The sequence below is a fragment of the Stenella coeruleoalba genome (assembly GCF_951394435.1).
Source record: "Stenella coeruleoalba genome assembly, chromosome: 4".
Classification (NCBI taxonomy): domain Eukaryota; kingdom Metazoa; phylum Chordata; class Mammalia; order Artiodactyla; family Delphinidae; genus Stenella; species Stenella coeruleoalba.
Genome location: NC_137149.1, coordinates 142,210,694 through 142,228,696, shown reverse-complemented (window position 1 = coordinate 142,228,696; position 18,003 = coordinate 142,210,694). Strand labels below are relative to the sequence as shown.

The 18,003-nt window shown below is 44.1% G+C and overlaps 1 protein-coding gene across 6 annotated transcripts in view; it reads right to left on the bottom strand.

Moving 5' to 3' along the window:
• FAM13A (family with sequence similarity 13 member A) overlaps positions 1-18,003 on the bottom strand; it is a 356,108-nt gene that overhangs the window by 22,993 nt on the left and 315,112 nt on the right. For all 6 annotated transcript variants that reach the window (XM_079920400.1, XM_079920402.1, XM_079920401.1 and 3 more), the window contains 6 exons: positions 14,041-14,188; positions 4,381-4,594; positions 3,727-3,865; positions 2,653-2,734; positions 1,598-1,818; positions 876-959 (listed from right to left, as the gene is read on the bottom strand). In XM_079920400.1, the coding sequence (XP_079776526.1) occupies positions 876-959; positions 1,598-1,818; positions 2,653-2,734; positions 3,727-3,865; positions 4,381-4,594; positions 14,041-14,188 (888 nt within the window). The remainder of the gene's footprint in view (positions 1-875; positions 960-1,597; positions 1,819-2,652; positions 2,735-3,726; positions 3,866-4,380; positions 4,595-14,040; positions 14,189-18,003) is intronic.

The window sequence follows — 18,003 nt, the reverse complement described above, 5'->3', positions numbered from 1 at the left end:
GTGCATTATTCTCGAAGTTTCTTCATCTAAAAGAGCATATTTCGGATGAAAAGACTCTCTCCGTTACAAAGCTATGGCTGAGACTGGAAAAGAGATCTATGCATTTTGGCGGTATAAAAATCCATCTGTGAACATAAACACCTGCTCTTAAGAACGCGTCTTGCTGGGTTCTTGACAACATTCTCAACAGGAGGTTACTAAGAGTCACTGACTAGGCGATCTGATTACGAGTTCCCTAAGGAATAGAGCAGAAGCTGTCATGCCGCTCTCTCCCCCAGGACTAACAACAAACATTCAATAAACACTCTTGCTGAAGAACAAGTGGTCTCAAATGCTTCCAAAGACACATCTCGGATTCCTCACACTTTGGGTTCTCGATGGCAGCTACAACTTCTCTACAAACACAGGTTGCAAACGGCATTGCAGAGAAACTGAATTTTAGGGCAGATCATTCTAGTTTAGCACCTTCCTTTTATGGATAAGAACGCCTAGAGCCGGCGGCGATGACAGCTTTATGGCGGCAGAAAGAGGGGCAGGCACGTCTCCTCACTCTAGGGCTCTGTGCACCGATTTATATCCTCCACCACCATTTTCCCCTCGAAGCACGTGTAGACATGAGTGACTACATTTTAGTTGCAAACTGATTTTTCTTTGGAGCTTTTTGAAATTTAGCACCTACTAGAGAGTGGAAATTTAGCACCTACTAGAGAGTGGAACTCGTATCATTGGTGTAGCCTTCCGAAAGCTTACTTCTGGTGAAAATACAGAGTATTTTAAACATCGGGGAACCTCATCTGCAAAATACTGAACGTAGAAGATCCCCTTCTAAAGCCAGGTGATTTACCCCAATCAGCAAATTCCGTGCATTCACGTACCGGCCGTCCATGAATGCTTTCATAATATAGCAGAGCTTTCTGCAGGGCCACTTTCTCATTAGCAATCTGGTCTTTGGTCATATCCTGTATAAACACAAGGATAGAAAATGAGAAAGGGGAAAACGTTTGTGAACGTCCCGACTTCTTTATTTAGTTAAACAAATTTCCCACGGTAAGGTTAAAAAGGTTAAAAAGAATGTTTATACAACAGCCCTCCCTAGCTCGATCCAAAGCTAGGAATTAGCTATTCCTGGTGTCTTACTGGAAACACAGACAGCACAGCAGAATCGTCACCTATGAGTACTCTTATCTCCCATGCCGTGGGCAAAGGCATGTTGGACTGAGGTAAACAAGGCTGCAAGGCACATGGGGCTCAGCTTACCGGCTCCGGCAATGACTACAGTTACAGGACACACATTCCCAAAGGCTTGTCTCTACTCCTCAGAGAGTCACCACGCTGTCTATTAACTGAAACAAGTCCATTCTTCAATCTGCACAACAGGGTTTCCTGCTTTCAGTCTGCAGTCCAAACCCAAAGTCCCTACAGTTAAAACACTCTGAGTTTATCTGCTTCTCTGGACGTCTCAGAGTGCGGGAGGTTTAAGAAGGTGCCGCTCTACCCCCCTTCCCATTGGGACCCTGGGACGGGCCCTGCCATCCTACCACGCCGACCGGAATGCTTTAGGATTAGCGGTCGGCTCGGGGCCTTCAGAGAACCACACCTTAATGTCCTCAGGACGGCTGGTTTCCACCCGCTTCTCCTGGAGCTTCCTTTGGATGGACTCCAGCGTGGCTTCGACGCTAGGCTTTAAGGCTTTGTCTACCAGCTCCTGCTTCTTCTCGTCTTCTTTCTCAAGCTGGGAGCCAAAACTCTTGGGGAGAGTATTGCTTCGCTGCCGCATCCTGGGGCTTAGGTCCTCTTCCGATATCTTCAGTTTTGACTCTAGGAGAAAAGATTTGGGGGCGGAGATGTATGGGAACTGACGTCTGCTGAACCCAGATTGTTTCTCTATGCTGCTGCCGACTGCTTAGCCTTGTCTTTTTTCCCCCCAGAAAGTATCTAATTATAATATCAGTCGAAATCCCTGGGTTATTGTGTTAAACCCAAGAAAAATGATAACGTCTTCCTGGATTCTCTGGTATGATTTCCTAACCCTAATTCCTGAGAACGTTTTAGTTCTTTAACAGCCATGCGTTAGCCACACCAACCTGTTTGCCGTTCTCAGAATGAGGCGGATGTCTTCCTACACTGATTCCCTCAGCGTTTACAGGTATTTGCAGATGTAGCGCCCAAGTGCTGGCCAACTTTTTCTGTATGACGTATAGACCTCATTTTGGAATTATTTTCACTTTGTATTCTATTCTATTGTGTATATGACTCTGTGTCCTAAAAGACAGCAAGCGCTTTGAGGGACAGGGACCAAATCCTTCTCATATCCATCTGTGTTCTATGTCTTAATTCCAGAGCAAATAAAGCCTTGGATTAAACAGGTCCTTCGAGTTGAAACCATCATCCTTATATTAGTGATTTAGGGAAGTAAAAACTATGCTGCCGAATTTGCATCTTAGCTGATCTGGGTTTCCCCGTGATTGAGGCCATGGGAAGACATGGAGAAAGTGTGCCCTGAACACGCAGAGCCCTGGGAAGCAGCTTCAAGGAACTTGTCTTTCCTGGAATATTTTAGCAGCGAGGGGCACTCAGCACGTGGTGAGGTCGCAGCTCCTGCACCTGGCTTGTTCTCCGGAGACCACACCGTAGGTCTAGAGCTTTACCTACCTTTAAGTTGTTTCCGGAATTTGGCAAGGTCGTTTGTCCATTTCAGAACCTCCGGATTGGCTGCTTTGTCGCTGTGGGAAGGCTGAGAAAAGGAAATCTTGAGTAAATGTTTTGGAATTGGGGCAGGAAAAAGAAGAGTTTGATAATCAGTTTGTTTTAAACAGGAAGGAAAAGTTGAGTTCCACTGGAACAATAAATGAACCGTGATTAATCAGAGCAACTTCACAGGTGCAATTCCATTATCCTTCTTTATATCTGGTTGTTTATTTATTTTTCAATACTATCTGGTTATTTTTTTTTTCTTTTGTGGTACGCGGGCCTCTCACTGTTGTGGCCTCTCCCGTTGCGGAGCACAGGCTCCGGACGCGCAGGCCCAGCGGCCATGGCTCACGGGCCCAGCCGCTCCACGGCATGTGGGATCTTCCCGGACTGGGGCACGAACCCGTGTCCCCTGCATCGGCAGGTGGACTCTCAACCACTGCGCCACCAGGGAAGCCCTATCTGGTTATTTTTGATGCTTTCAAAGAATTCCTCAGAGGCAAAATTCTGGATTTTTATGATCATGGACTTCTATGAGGCCCATGGCCTCTTTTCCTTTATTTGTAGGGTTCAACCTGTCAGGCTAACAGGATAGAAAGCAGAGGGGTATACGATATTTTACACTACAAACACCAGAAAAATGCCTTTTTTGCCACTCTTGTGAGAAATACTAAGGATAGAGCTGAGAGTAGAATGAGGTCAGTACTAATAAAATTTTAGAAGATAATCTTGAATTACGTTTTAGGCAAGCGAAATACTTCAGTTAATGATTTTTCCCGTCCCTGTTCACTGATCAATTTACAAGACGTTGAGGAAAGCATTCAGTTCCTTTGTAAGGATACACCCGTGCAAGGAATTTGCTGATACATGATGTCTGGGGTTTATCAGGGTTTATTACCCAGTGCTTAGTGCCTTTCTGTTTTGAGATTCCCTAGAAATTTCCCTTCCCCTTTATCACTCCTCTGACTTGCTGGCACTCAGATACATCACGTCGAGGGAGGCGGGGGACGGAGGGAAGCTGGCGAGGATGCTTACCCTGTACTTCCGCTCTTCTTCGAATCTGTCTTCAAACTTTCGGATCTTCTTTTTCAGGCTCTGAATCCTTCGCGTGAGCTGCGCAGGTGTCAGGTCCTCTTGCCCATCGTCATAGGAGCCCAGAGAGGAGCTGCGTCGCCTGTGAGGGACACAGGGCGGGGTCAGCTTCCCTAGGAACAGTCACCGCCTGCTGGGAGGGGCTCTGGGGATGGGATGAAGGATGGGGTAGACAGGGGTGGGCGGGACCGTCCACACCGCGTTTATCCTCTCGAATAAAAGAAAGCTGACTGCTAATTCATGTTGTGACCTTGAGCTCTGCATGTCCTGCCTTTGCCATAGGTCCAGTCTTCTCCAGCTCACCTTTACACTCGGCGAAGCTAGGACTGACACGTGCACAGTGGACCTCACGGTTAAATATGAGAGAGCTCTGGAAAGGAGGGGCTGATGGAGATGCAGCTGATGATGCTGTCGTTGGGCCACAGGTCAAGTGAAAAATTACAACAGAGGGTGTGCACTAGGATGGAGAGTCTCAAATATGTTCCTCCATCTACGTACGACTTAATTAAAAAAACTACTAGCCATCAGCAACATTCCTAGGTCTTCTAACGTTACAGGGATGGTACCTTTGCGCATCTGCGACATAAAGAAACACACCTCATGAAAGGATGGGAATTGGGGGGAGACGGGGGCACTTCCGTGTCGTCCAGGTACTGCCTGCTCTGCCCGTAAGCGTAGAAGCGGGGAGAGAGCATGGGGCCGCTGTCCTCATCCAGGAGCTGCCGAATCAGGCGCCCTGCCTGCGGGGAGAGGCGTGCTTCGTCAGCGTGTACACTCTCCTGCTGCCACGAGGAGAAAGCCGGGGTGGGCTCTGGAAAAGAACAAGGGTAAGAGGCCAAATGGTTCTTCAGAGCACGCTTGTTTTCTGAATGCATCAGGAGGAACTGAACTCGGGAGGCACATTTTATTTATTTGTTTAGTTTTCGTTTGGCTGTGCTGCACGGCTTACAGGTTCTCAGCTCCCCAACCAGAGATAGAACCCGTGCCCCCTGCAGTGGAAGCACAGAGTTCTAACCACTGGACCACCGGGGAATTCCCAGTTTCACAGTTTAGATGGAAGGTTGTAACTCGGGACACTCTGCCCTGACCGGAATCGGCAAATCTAACTGACAGCCATCATCTACCCTCTGTCTCCACCCTCACTTGCCTTCAAAAGAGAATGTGCCAGGGCTGCCCTGAGGAACAGTGCGTGCTTCCAACTTTCCCCACAGATCCCTGTGGTAACTTCTCCATCGGAGGGTGTTACGGAAGAGAAACTCACGTGTGCCTGGGAGCGAGTGGTTTGGCATCATGGCTGGACATCCCTCACTGAAACCGCTAAGGAATCACATGAACCTTGTGAGACCCCATCGGTTTAGGAGTTTACGGCCTCCGTTGAGGTCATTCAATAAGCTTGTTTTGTGCGCTTCTGCTCAGCACGTTAGGATTTAGCATGTTTAAAACACATGCTCTGTACTTGAAACCTCAGAGGCTACTTAAGACTCCAGTTAAAGTAAGATACATGCATAAAATTAGTCAGAAAAAAAGAAAGCCTTACAAAGGACAAATCAGTATGAATTATTTTAGACACCCTTGAAAAAAAAACAGACTTAGCACAAAATCCTGATTTGTCATTTTGGGAGGGAACAGGATGATATTGATTTCCCTTCGCTGCAAGACCCACCTCAATGTATTTCTTTCCTCATTAAAAAAATCCTATCTGACATATTTTCGGGATAGATCTCAGATGATGTAGGGTATTTCATTTGTAATCCTCTCCTTCATTATAAGAACAAGAAACGATTACGCTTTAAATACACTTGTGGATACTGTGATTTACACAAGGCTGGAATTTGGCCATGATCTTAAATTCTGGGATTCCCACAGTTTGAATCATGGAACAATTGCTCCTTCAGCTATCAAAGTATTTCTAAAATCTACAAAATTATCTTCAACAAGTGCTTACTCAGTATTTTACTTCAAAAGATCATACTGTAATCACGGAACATTAAAGCTGGTTGAAACTTCATACATCATCTAACCTGGTGACTTTTCAAAGCTGGCTGCCCATTAGGGTCACAGAGAGAAGTATAAATAACTCCTACCGTACAGGTCCTCACACCACCCAATTGGGCAGAATTTTTAGGTGAGGGTCCACATATGTGTGAGACACACACACGCAAACACACACTCTCTAGAAAGCTTCCCAAGTCTTCCAAAATGCAGTCAGGTTTGAGAACTACTGATTCAATCCAACGGATTACACATAAGGACACTGAAACCCAAAGAATTCCAGAGCAAACACCTAATCAATGACAAGAGTTGGGTCTAGAAACCCAGTCTCCTATCCTCCAGGACAGTGCTTCAATTCAGAATGTGCCAGGTGCTTCAAGGACAAGGATGGCTGTCTTAAAAATATTTTAAACCCCACAGTACAGCAGAAGAGTTAGGCGCATTAATTTAAAAAAATGAACCTCATGTGGGATGAGGCCCACAGGTTCTCAAAATTTAAAGACAACCAAGTTATCTGGTAACACAGATGATACTATAAATACTTTGAAAAATGAAAGCATGTTAAAGACAGAGTCTTGCCTATCGAGTCTTAAAGAGTGGCAGAGAATATGCTGGTAGATAGACACAGCTAAAGCCGGAGACGAACAGAAGTTGTTTCATTGTTTGCACTGACGCTGTCGGCTGGCCCCCCCTAAGTGGCAGAGCTCAGATACGAGCAGCTCTGGAAATGCCAACAGGAAAGAGTGAAAATGGATTGCGAGGTGAGGGGGTATGAGGGAAGGAGAAGGTGAGTGGAAAGCAATTCCTAGAAAAAGAACAAAAATGTAGTATAAAGCTGCAGAAGACGGGACTATTTAGCTGAGTAGATGACATCGTCTATTTCATGATATTTCATAAGACAGGAGTAATTTTCTATAAGGACTAAAATCAATGGAACCAGGACAGGGAAAGGGTTAAGATGACTTGAACAGTAAAGCAGCACGCAACCACCTCACTGCCAAGTGGCAAAGGAGCAAAACCCCTGGGGGAAGGGCTCAGTGGTTGGTGAGGACAGAGGGCATCAGCTAAACAAAGTCTGATGTTGATGTTGGCATGGGTGTGCTGTCTACATTTCTCCTCATCAAAACTCAGTTTGAAAAGGTGTTACTTGAGGTCCTGAAGCCCTTTAATCTGTCTGAATCTAGCAGATATCACTCTTAAAAAATATTACAACTAATCTCTGCTTTGAGCTTGAACTCTGTGGTCTCTGTGCACCAAAATTTCTGCAAAGACAGTATGTGTTTGTGACCATTAACCAAACATGTCTCCAGTAAAAAATATACAGTGATCCTGAGTTAACTACAAAATACTACTCATGTGCTTGTTGATGCTTTGTGACTAACATGGGGCCATCCCTCAGACTGCCTTTTTGTTAACACAGCTGTCTTCTGGGGCTCCATTCTGACCCATTGCTTCACTGACAAGAAGACAAAATGTGTCATTTTCCTAGTGTCACCAGTGGTATATATAAAGTACATGGCTAAAGATATTGTAGCTTATGGGTGACACTGTTTCTTGAATTCACTTTAAAAATTTTTACCTTTTACTGTATGATTCTGTTTATTTTTTAATTGAAGTATAGTTGGTTTACAATGTTGTGTTAATTTCAGGTGTACAGCAAGGTGATTCAGATATATATGTATACATACACACACACACACACACACACACACACACACACACATACACACATGTATATTCTTTTTTAGATTCTTTTCCATTATAGGTTATTATAAGATATTGAATATAGTTTCCTGTGCTATACAGAAGGCCCTAGCTGTTTATCTATTTTATTTGTTCATTTATTTATTTATTATTATTTCTTAACATCTTTATAGGAGTATAATTGCTTTACAATTGTTTACCTATTTTGTATACAGTAGTTTGTCTCTGTTAATCCCCAACTCCTAATTTATCCCTCCCCATCCCCTTTCCCCTCTGGTAACCATAAGTTTGTTTTCTATGTCTGTGAGTCTATTTCTGTTTTGTAAATAAGTTCATTTGTATCATTTTTCTAGATTCCACATATTAGTGGTATCATAGGACATTTGTCTTTCTCTGTCTGACTTAGTTCACTTGGTATGATAATCTCTAGGAAATTCACTTATTTAAAAATGAGAAATAGGGCTTCCCTGGTGGCGCAGTGGTTGGGAGTCCACCTGCCGATGCAAGGGACGCGGGTTCGTGCCCCGGTCCGGGAGGATCCCACATGCCGCGGAGCGGCTGGGCCCGTGACCATGGCCGCTGAGCCTGCGCGTCTGGAGGCTGTGCTCAGCAACGGGAGGGGCCGCAGCAGTGAGAGGCCCGCGTACTAATCAATCAATCAATCAATCAATCAATCAATAAATAAATAAAAAAGGAGAAATATAAGACCATTAAGAATTTCAACCTTATAAGCTGGGACAAAGTGAGAGAGAGGCATGGACATATATACACTACCAAACGTAAGGTAGATAGCTAGTGGGAAGCAGCCGCATAGCACAGGGAGATCAGCTCGGTGCTTTGTGACCGCCTGGAGGGGTGGGATACGGAGGGTGGGAGGGAGGGAGACGCAAGAGGGAAGAGATATGGGGACATATGTATATGTATAACTGATTCACTTTGTTATAAAGCAGAAACTAACACAACCATTGTAAAGCAATTATACTCCAATAAAGATGTTAAAAAAAGAAAAAGAATTTCAACCTTAACAAAATAAAAAGACGTGTTTCATCATTAGCTGCAGATAGAACAGAAGTTTCTCACCTATGCCATATGAAATGCTTAAATGATTTCTCTCTCCTTTTTCTCTTTCTTTCATTCTATAAGTCTTATAATTTAAGGCTCCTACTCAAAAGAGTTATATAATTACATGTAATACATAGTTCAATATAACTAAAGAATCAGTAAGACCAACTATCCCTCTGTTTTAGTTTGAAGTGATCTAAGAATACAAGGCTATCTCATGTTTTGAGAGTTGGCGCTCAAATAGAATAACAAGAACAAAGTGAGAACAGCCCTGTAGTCCGTGATAGCACGTCCTATGCATTACCTACCTGCTTAGAGAGCGAGTTTGAGACTGTGTTCACTGACCATTCCCCACTGAGGGCTTGGGAAATATTTTATATTTTAATCAGTAATTCTAGAGCAATGAAACAGACAAATATGTTGCAAGACAATTATTCAAAGGAAAAGAGAGAAGAGTTGAGGCTTCAAACTGGATTTTCATCTTAAAGGACCACATAAAACAAAAGCGTTTTCATATCTGGAGCAGAATTCCCTGGGTACGGTGGTTTTGGTTTTAGCCATGTGTCTGGTCACAAAGAACTCTGGGCTTAAGTATGGCACGTCTATTAAAAATTAATCCGCCCAGGTCAGCTGACATCACAGCAGGTCAGAAATAACAGAGATAAAAGCTGCATGCTTGCTACCTAAGTAATAAAAAAGAAGAGATCCTGGGGGAGTTCCAGTTCAGACACTTACAGCACACATGGAAATGAAGGAGATTCACTGCAGGAAGAGGGAATACAACTCTGACTAATGCTAACGTGATCACTGGGACATAGCTCCTCTCTGCTCAGCTGGCTGGATCCATTTACTACACAAAGAAAACTGACTACTGATGATTTATCTCTAAGAAATCTGCACAGAATTAAGGGAGCTGATGCTTTCCATGTCTCATTACCACCTATGTACATGCTATTTAGAGCCATTCCTACTCGTCGTGATGTCGCACTGTCTTCCCAGGAGGCTCCTCGGCAGCACTGGAGGTCCCTGCACATCCCAGATGCAGAAACATGGAAGCCCCACTGGTGAGGGGTCTTCACTGGGGGAAGCCTTTCATAAAATTTTCCTTAGAATTCCAAAATTTAATCTTAGAACAATGGCTGTCCTATTAAATTGTTCCAATAGTCTCGCAAACTATCAAAGTTAGAGGGAAACTTAGTAACCATCAATCCGAAATAACATCAACTAGGTCCATCATTAATAAAATAATGCCATCTGCAAATGGCATTATTTTATTCTTTTTAATGGCCGAGTAATATTCCATTATATATATATGTACCACATCTTCTCTTTCCATTCCTCTGTCAATGGACATTTAGGTTGCCTCCACGTCTTGGCTATTGTAAATAGAGCTGCAATGAACATTGGGGTGCATGTTTGTCCTACTGAGTGAAGTAGGTCAGACAGAGAAAGAGAAACATCGTATGACATCCCTTATATGTGGAATCTAAAAAGAAATGATACAAGTGAACTTATTTACAAAACAGAAACAGACTCACAGACTTAGAGAACAAACTTATGGTTACTGGGGGGAAGGATGGGGGGAAGGGATAGTTAGGGAGTTTGGGACTGACATGTATACACTGCTATATTTAAAATGAATAACCAGCAAGGACCTACTGTATGGCACAGGGAACTCTGCTCAATGTTATGCGGCAGCCTGGCTGGGAGGGGAGTCTGGGGGAGAGTGGATACATGTATATGTATGGCTGAGTCCCTTTGCTGTGCACCTGAAACTAACACAACATTGTTAATTGGCTACACTCCAAGAGAAAATAAGAAGTTAAAACAAACAAAAAAGCAACATCAGCTAACACTCACTCAGTGCCCAACAAGTGACTGTACTCTGCATACGTTAGCTCATTTAATCCTGCAAAAACATACTAAGTAGATACTACTGTAGTTACTACACGTTATTAGGTACTGTGTCACTTATTACAAGATGGGGAAGCTGAGGCCCAAACGGAGAGAGGCTGACTACCTTGTCCACAAAGCTGATTAAGTGGTAGAGCCATGATTTGAACTCTCGATCTGTCTGCCTCTTAACCTCATGGTCCGCTGCCTGCCGCGATACTGAACCGGCACTGCTCAGAAAGAGGGTGGAAGTCGGGAGACAGTGATCTTGAATCATCATGTTGCCTCTTTTAGCCTCAGCTTTCTTAGCTGTATAATGGGAGGGCTCAACTGTAAGAGCTTGAAGATCCCTGGCTTCTCTATCATTTTTTTTTTTAGAGAATTTCCTTTCTACAGTGATTTTTGATAAGCAGTAAGTGATGAATAAGATATCTGAAGTATTTTATGTCCTTTAAAAAATGTTCTTTCAAAGCTGATTTCACCAGGACAAATCTAATAGAGTAACCAAGTGTCTACATCTCAGTCCTTCCACAAGGGGTGGAAATCAACATGAATTGGCCGATTAGGAACATTCTAATTATGTAACTCTCAAGGACTTTAAAGAAGGAAGACGAGTTCACTTGATTTGTGTATTCGTTTAATTTTGGAGAGCGGAAACCCTAGTAAGAGTGATGATGATGTTGCTGTCACGTGGACAGATCAAATAATGTGCCCTAATACATAGCTACACGTAGAGAAAAAAGAAGATCAAGCATGTGTTATGTATCTGTCAACAAGCACAACGAGACCGTGATCCCACATGCTCTTTGAGAGGGTTCCACTCTACGTAGCCTATGGAACCTACTATCAGTTTCATTTTTCTTTGTATTTCCCTGATACCATATGCCCCAGAAGCCAGAGAGCATCATTTCCACGTGGGAGCATACACGGCGGAGAACAGTACCAGCAGGCTGCTCATTAAGTACTGTCTCCCCTGATATTCTGGGAATGAGAATGAACTATGGCTCGGGGATGGAGAATAAGCAAACCAAAAAGAGGGGGTTACACTACACGGTGGTCTGGAGACTAGTGACGGAGACCTATCGAGGGACACTGGCTCATACGGTTTCGGTAACTACTCCTTTTGTTTATGTATTTTGTTGCACTGGTTTCACATCCACCGTTTAAATTAGTGCCAAGTTAATTCCTTACTGGGAAGCCACCATGTTGTTTCTTACTGAAGCTATAGAAAAAGTGGTTCAGTTCAGTGACTGAACTGACTGCTCACATCTTAGCCACGCTTTATGCAAAAATTCCTTTGACTAGACTTACAGCTATATTACTGCTATAATGTAAAGTGGACCTTTAAAATAAATGAATATATATATAAATATAGTGAAAGCAGTAACTAAATGATCTAAACAGCCTTGAAATGAATCCACGTAGATTTCTGAGATATGCAAGTTCAATGACAAATGCACTAATCGGCAAAACAAAAACAAAAACAAAAACGTTAAAACTACTTATTTCATAAATTACATGGATAACACAATTCACATTCCCAAGCACAGTAAAATGTATTTCTTTCTCTCCATAAGCTTTAAAAATTTCATCTAGGGGCTCCCCTGGTGGCACAGCGGTTGAGGGTCCGCCTGCCGATGCAGGGGACGCGGGTTCGTGCCCCGGTCCGGGAAGATCCCACATGCCGCGGAGCGGCTGGGCCCGTGAGCCATGGCCACTGAGCCTGCGCGTCCGGAGCCTGTGCTCCGCAACGGGAGAGGCCACAACAGTGAGAGGCCTGCGTACCGCAAAAAAAAAAAAAAATTTCATCTACTTTTCCAATACAAAATATAGTAAAATATTGGTCCCTTCATCTTATTTTTTATCTGGCAGAAAGTTCTTTACGTTAAGTGATGAAATAGTTTTAAGGAAACAATAAGTTAGCTTTCACCCGATCTGGAGAGATTTTTCAGTTTTATATTTAGCCTCTTTAAGTGTGCTGGAAGAGACTATAAATTTATGATTAACCAAAGTAAAAACAATCCAACACCTGAGTCCACTTCAGTAGGAGGAGGAAGAATCTACCTTCCCCTTTCCTCAATAAATCATCAAGATAATATGGCCAATGTGAATTCTGACCCAAAGTCCTAGTTTTTATCTAGAGCTGTATGTTAATGATATGAGGAGACCATATTCTTGAAACCCAAATATAGCACTGATTTTGGCTACTGTTTTTGTTTTATCTGGGTGACAGTGGCTACCGTGGGACTTTTTTGGTGGGGTGGTAAGGTGGTTTTTAATGTATGAATGAAAAGCACACCTGATTATTTCAAAGTACACAAAAGAACAACAACAAACAACAGCCAGGAATGGATCTCTTAAAAACAGAACAAAAAACCCGGAATTCTTCCCAGTGGACAGATGATGGGCTAGGACGATCTGACAAAATCCCAGAGCCACTGCTTAATGACATGGGGAAAACAAAACAAAACAACAACAGAAGGAACTGGAACACGTTTCTGAGATTGCAAGGAGGGAAAATGAGAATAAAAAACCAGTTTGATTTTGTTTCGCTAAAGCCCGATGCAAGGAGCATCACGGGTGCCACTGTTTTTCACCTTGTGCTCTTTTGAGATCATCTTTTGGCCCTTCACCTAAGATCGTTAACATAATGAATACTTTTTGGTTAAAAAGGGGTGGGCAGAAGACAAGAAACTCTGGTGCTTTTGAAAAAGACTGATTTTCTTAATAGTTGTCATTCTCTGCTAAGTCATTGTGTTAAATCAGGCTGCTGTTCTGAACTCAGGAGCACAATTTCTCCCTCTCTGTAGGCTTCAAACACACATACGGCCTAGAGGCAGATGGGCACTTATTTTGGACACACACTGATATGTTTGGATGCAGACACATGGAAAATGGAAGAACAGCAGCTTGACAGAACTGCTGCAGGATCCTCCCTGAAACACAGTTTTGACAAGATGAGGATACCCTCTTCTTCCGCAGAAGTAAATTTCTAACGTTTTTGTCAAAAGTCTGTAGAAAAACCAATCTAAAGCAATGTATTACAGGCTTTCAAGAAGAAGCACTTTTATTCAGTGCTTTCCTGATAAGCAAATTCCTTGTTTGCTAACCTGGATTTAAAAATTCTATCCATAAAAACAAACATAGAATCAAAGCAGATCAAAATCATCTTGAAAAATGGGGAGGAGACTTAGCCAAGGAGGTGGATGGTGGGCATGTAGCAGGGGGAAGCAGTTACACTGACAGCAAACCCTAAATGCACACCAGTTCCCTATTACTCAGCTTGTACTCCTAGAGGGAAAAAGGCACTCACACATCAGCACCCCTGGAGAGTCAAAATGAGGGAAAAAAAAAAAAAAAAGGACTGCAAGGTGACACTATAATAAAGGATAAGCACATTTTCTTTCATAGATTGCAGTTACTCTTGGCAACACTGAACGTGACACATTCCTATGTCAGGGGAAGGATTTTCAGTCATTTAGAAATGTGGTTTACTTCTGCACACACAGCTCTCGCTCTCACCCACACATCCAACATGCTTCTCCTTTCTGCTAATTTACATATGCTTTTCCACTATTAAATCATCCAAACAGCAGACGACCTTACCTTCCCAGCTCTTCTCATCGCACAATGCAGTCAGGTCCAGCTCCGGCACTCCGGAGACAAAGCTCTCTTGCTGGTCATCAGCATTTGGAGTCCTCTGCAGCTTGCTGTCAGGTAGGCTGGGACGCTCCTGGATCTTCATGGTGGGGTCCTGAAATAACAGCACAACGTCCCCAAATCTTTACTGCTCATCAAAGCCCCCAGACGTCCGCAGCAATTCCACTCCTGCTGGGTGAAACCTCCCAAGCCACAGCTGCTGATGTCCCCCGCACGGAAACCGAAATCATAGGTTGATGCCCCCTGGATGCTAGCTGGCCACTTGCATGCAAAAAGCGACCATCCGTCTGCGCTCCTTTAACTTTGCTTCTGGAAGAAAGACAAGATGCTTTCTGCGGCTGCTCTTCCTGATAACTGCTGGCAGCTGACAGTCTGGATGATTACTGACTGGGGCCAGGAAGGAGGGAAAAGGAGTTTGTGTTTCCTTAAAGGAGGACGGCTCTCCAGACTGTAAACGAAAACCCAAAACTCAGCTAGTGCCGTTGCCAAGGCTGCAGCAGCAACATGGTGTCTCCTGCACGCAGACTTCCTTGCCCCTTAGGTAAACAGTGCTGCAGGGCCAGGAGCGGAGGCTGTGTACACGTGTGCTCTCCTGCTGGCCCTGCAGGCTGAGATCCATTAAGCGGGGCTAGCTGCACATTCCCAGATTTCCTGTGGTTGTTTTTGCCTCGAGTGTGGGGAGAACAGACTATTTATGGAGGAGCTCTGGGTATGCACTGTTGCGCAAATTCAGACGGCAAGGGGGTCTGGTGTCGCAGCTAGCAGCTAAGCGGTAAGGAATACACATTCTGGAAATGAGCCAAAATCACACAGGGAGCACGACTTTTTTTTTTTTTTAAGTAAAAAGGCAAGAGCTGGCAAGTCAGAGATGCATAATTTATACCTTACAAATATGCAACTGTGGCTTGTTTCCTTGGTTTTGTTTATTGGTGGCGCGCACACCAGGCTAGGATGTCTGGGGGATGGGAAGACTCTCCCCCAAAGGCTGCTCTTTTAACTAAGTGATTTCATGTTTAAAAAACTGCATTGAAATTTAGTCTTTTTTACCTTGTCCTCTGGCATCGGGTAAAACCCAACCACTGCCATACTCTCCTCTCTCATAAAATTACAAATAAAAGTGTTGCCTCAAAACACAATTCTCAAGTAGCACAGATCTGTACAGAAGATTTTCTTTGAGAATAACCGGAAATTTATTTTAGCAAATATACCATCATTAAATAAAAACAAACAAACATCTGGAAATCATAAATGATTCTGTTAATGTATGAGAAATATTCTGATGCTTAAAATAAAGCAGTACTAAGACTTCCACCTCCTTTTAATAGCTATTCACCCTCCTTTGATATCACCAGGGGAATAGATAGGGCTTTTACTACTATATTTCCATGAAACGAAGCATTCTCTTTACATTTGGGATAAAATGAAATATCACCAATCAGTTCATGATAAGCTACTGAAAGATGCAAATGCTAAGTAAATCTGGGGCTTTAAGACACTTTAAACATTCTGCTTGTCTATTGTAGGGAAAAAACACACAGATTATGCATTTATGTCACAAAAATCATTTGTTCCCTGAGCTGAATCCTAAGTAGACAGAGTTGAATGACCCAATCTGGTGCTCAGCTTTTTAAAAGTTACAGCATCAGTTAGTCACCTATCGTGTGTGTGTGTGCGTGTGTGTGTGTGTGTGTGCGCGCGTGTGTGCGTGTGCGTGTTAGAACCTCATACCGCAAATAAACATTTTGTCAATAAAGATCCCTAATAACTGTTACACTTAGAGACAGATAAAAGGGAAGAACATGAGATATGATTCCATGTGGTAAGTACGGCACTTTCTTCACGAGGAACATCTTTGCAGCCACTGACCAGCAGAGGAGTGGACATGCGTTTTCCCTCCGGGCAGACCTGGGATTGAAGCGTGACTGACGTTTAGTAGCTCGGTGCCCTAGCTGAGCCATTTCGCTCCTCTGAGCCTCCATTTCCTAATCTATAAGACGGCATTGAAAACACTAACCTGGCAAGGTTCCTTTGAAGATCTGAGAGAAGGTATGAAAGGCCTCTAGCACGGTGCCTGGAGCAGAGCCACACAAATGGAAGCGATCCCTCTTTTTATTATTATTAGGCACCACAGGAAGATGAGTGAAATATTGCTACATCTCAAAATGCTCAAGAGAGGAGTGGGAGAGGAGGCATATAAACTGCAATTCGAGGTGCAACATGCTACGACAGGGCGGGGCAGAGTCTTAGACGCATTATGAAAAATGATTAGAGAAGAGAGCCACTTGCGTTCCCATCATGGATCAACAACAGCGTCTGGGGGCTGCGTGGGCCAGAGAGCACTTCATACAGAGAGGCGGGCAGGAGTGGGGGACAGTGACCACAGGAAACGAGAGGCTTGGGTGCCGGTCCTTAGCACACGTGACGAGGGGGTCGGACGAGCGGCTGGGCTGCCAGACGCCCTGCATACTGGGCTAAGTTTGGATTTGATCCAGTGGTAGATAATGGAAAGTCACTGAAGGATTTACAAAACTGACTCATCCTGGAGAAACGTGCGTTTTCCAGGTTGATGCCTCAGGCATGGGAACGCACGCTGCTGGGAAGACCCACAGCCCTCAAGCCGGGCTCACAGGCAGCGGGCACCCCCTGCTACACCAGTCACCGGCTCTGCTCCCCCTGGTCCCTGTGTCCCCTCAGGGCACTCAAGAGTCCTGCAGTGCTTGACAGGACGTGTATAAAATCCCCCAGTTCCACAAACACACAAGCTAATTGAAAACGTGTACTCTTTATGATTGCCACATCCAAATTAGCACCAACCGCAAAGTGAGAAAACTAAAATTAGAAAATTCTTCCTTAGTTTTTTCCTCCGGAACGTATGGGTTCACTCACTCCTTCAACAACAGTGGGTTGGTGCACTCACTCTGTGCCGGGCTCTGTGTGAGACATGCAACTATGCTCAGGGAAGCTCTGGAAACTCGACTTTGGTGTGAGGCCACGGCAGTCCACCTCGTGAATCGGTGAGCTGCCCTTCACGGTGTTCAAGCCAAGTCTGGGCGTTAGAAATGCAGGAGAGGGAGCGATTACCACCCTGGGTAGGATGTTGGGATAGACAACCTTGATAGGACTCTATTATTCTGACAAAGAGAATCAGGTCAAAATTGTACTAGTTTATTCAATTATAAGAATATGTATCACATATTATATACCTTAACAGGGCTGCCTATGATATGTCAGGTGCTAGAGATACAAAGAGAAAATTTAGTTACTCATTCATCTAAGAAATAATTTTTGAGGGCCTTCCATGGGCTTGACAGTTTTTTAGATGTTGGAGAAATTTCAGTGGCCCAAGTCAAGTCTCTGTCCTCATAAATCTTAAAGAAGGGGACAGTTAATAAAGAAAAAAAAAAAAGTCAGGTAGTGCTATGGACATGGAGAAAACAAAGTAGGATAAGGAGGATGATGGAGGTACGGTCCACGGCCTGCTGTTTTCTTGGGTGGCCAGGGACAGTCTTTCCAGTAAGGTGACGTGTGAGCAGAGACACGAAGGAGATGCTCTTCTGTGGGAAGAGCATTCCAGGAAGAAGGAAAGCAAGTGCAAAGGCCCTGAGGCACAGTCATCTTGTACGTGTTGAGGAACAGCAAAGAGGTCACTGTATCTGGAGTCAAGCAGAGGCCAGTCAGGGCCATCAGTTATGCGTGCTTAGGACGTGCACTGTACCATCTGCAACGGGGTGTCATTCACACCGCAGACCTGTATTAACTCACATGAGCTTCTGGGCCCCCCGGCTGATCTGCACAGCAAGGGAGGGATGCGTCCTATGCAAACCCACAAGAGCTCGCACAGCCACGGACACACTCGGCAGGGCTCACTCGCCGGCACGTCCACCCACGCGCTGCTGCGCTGCTGTGCTC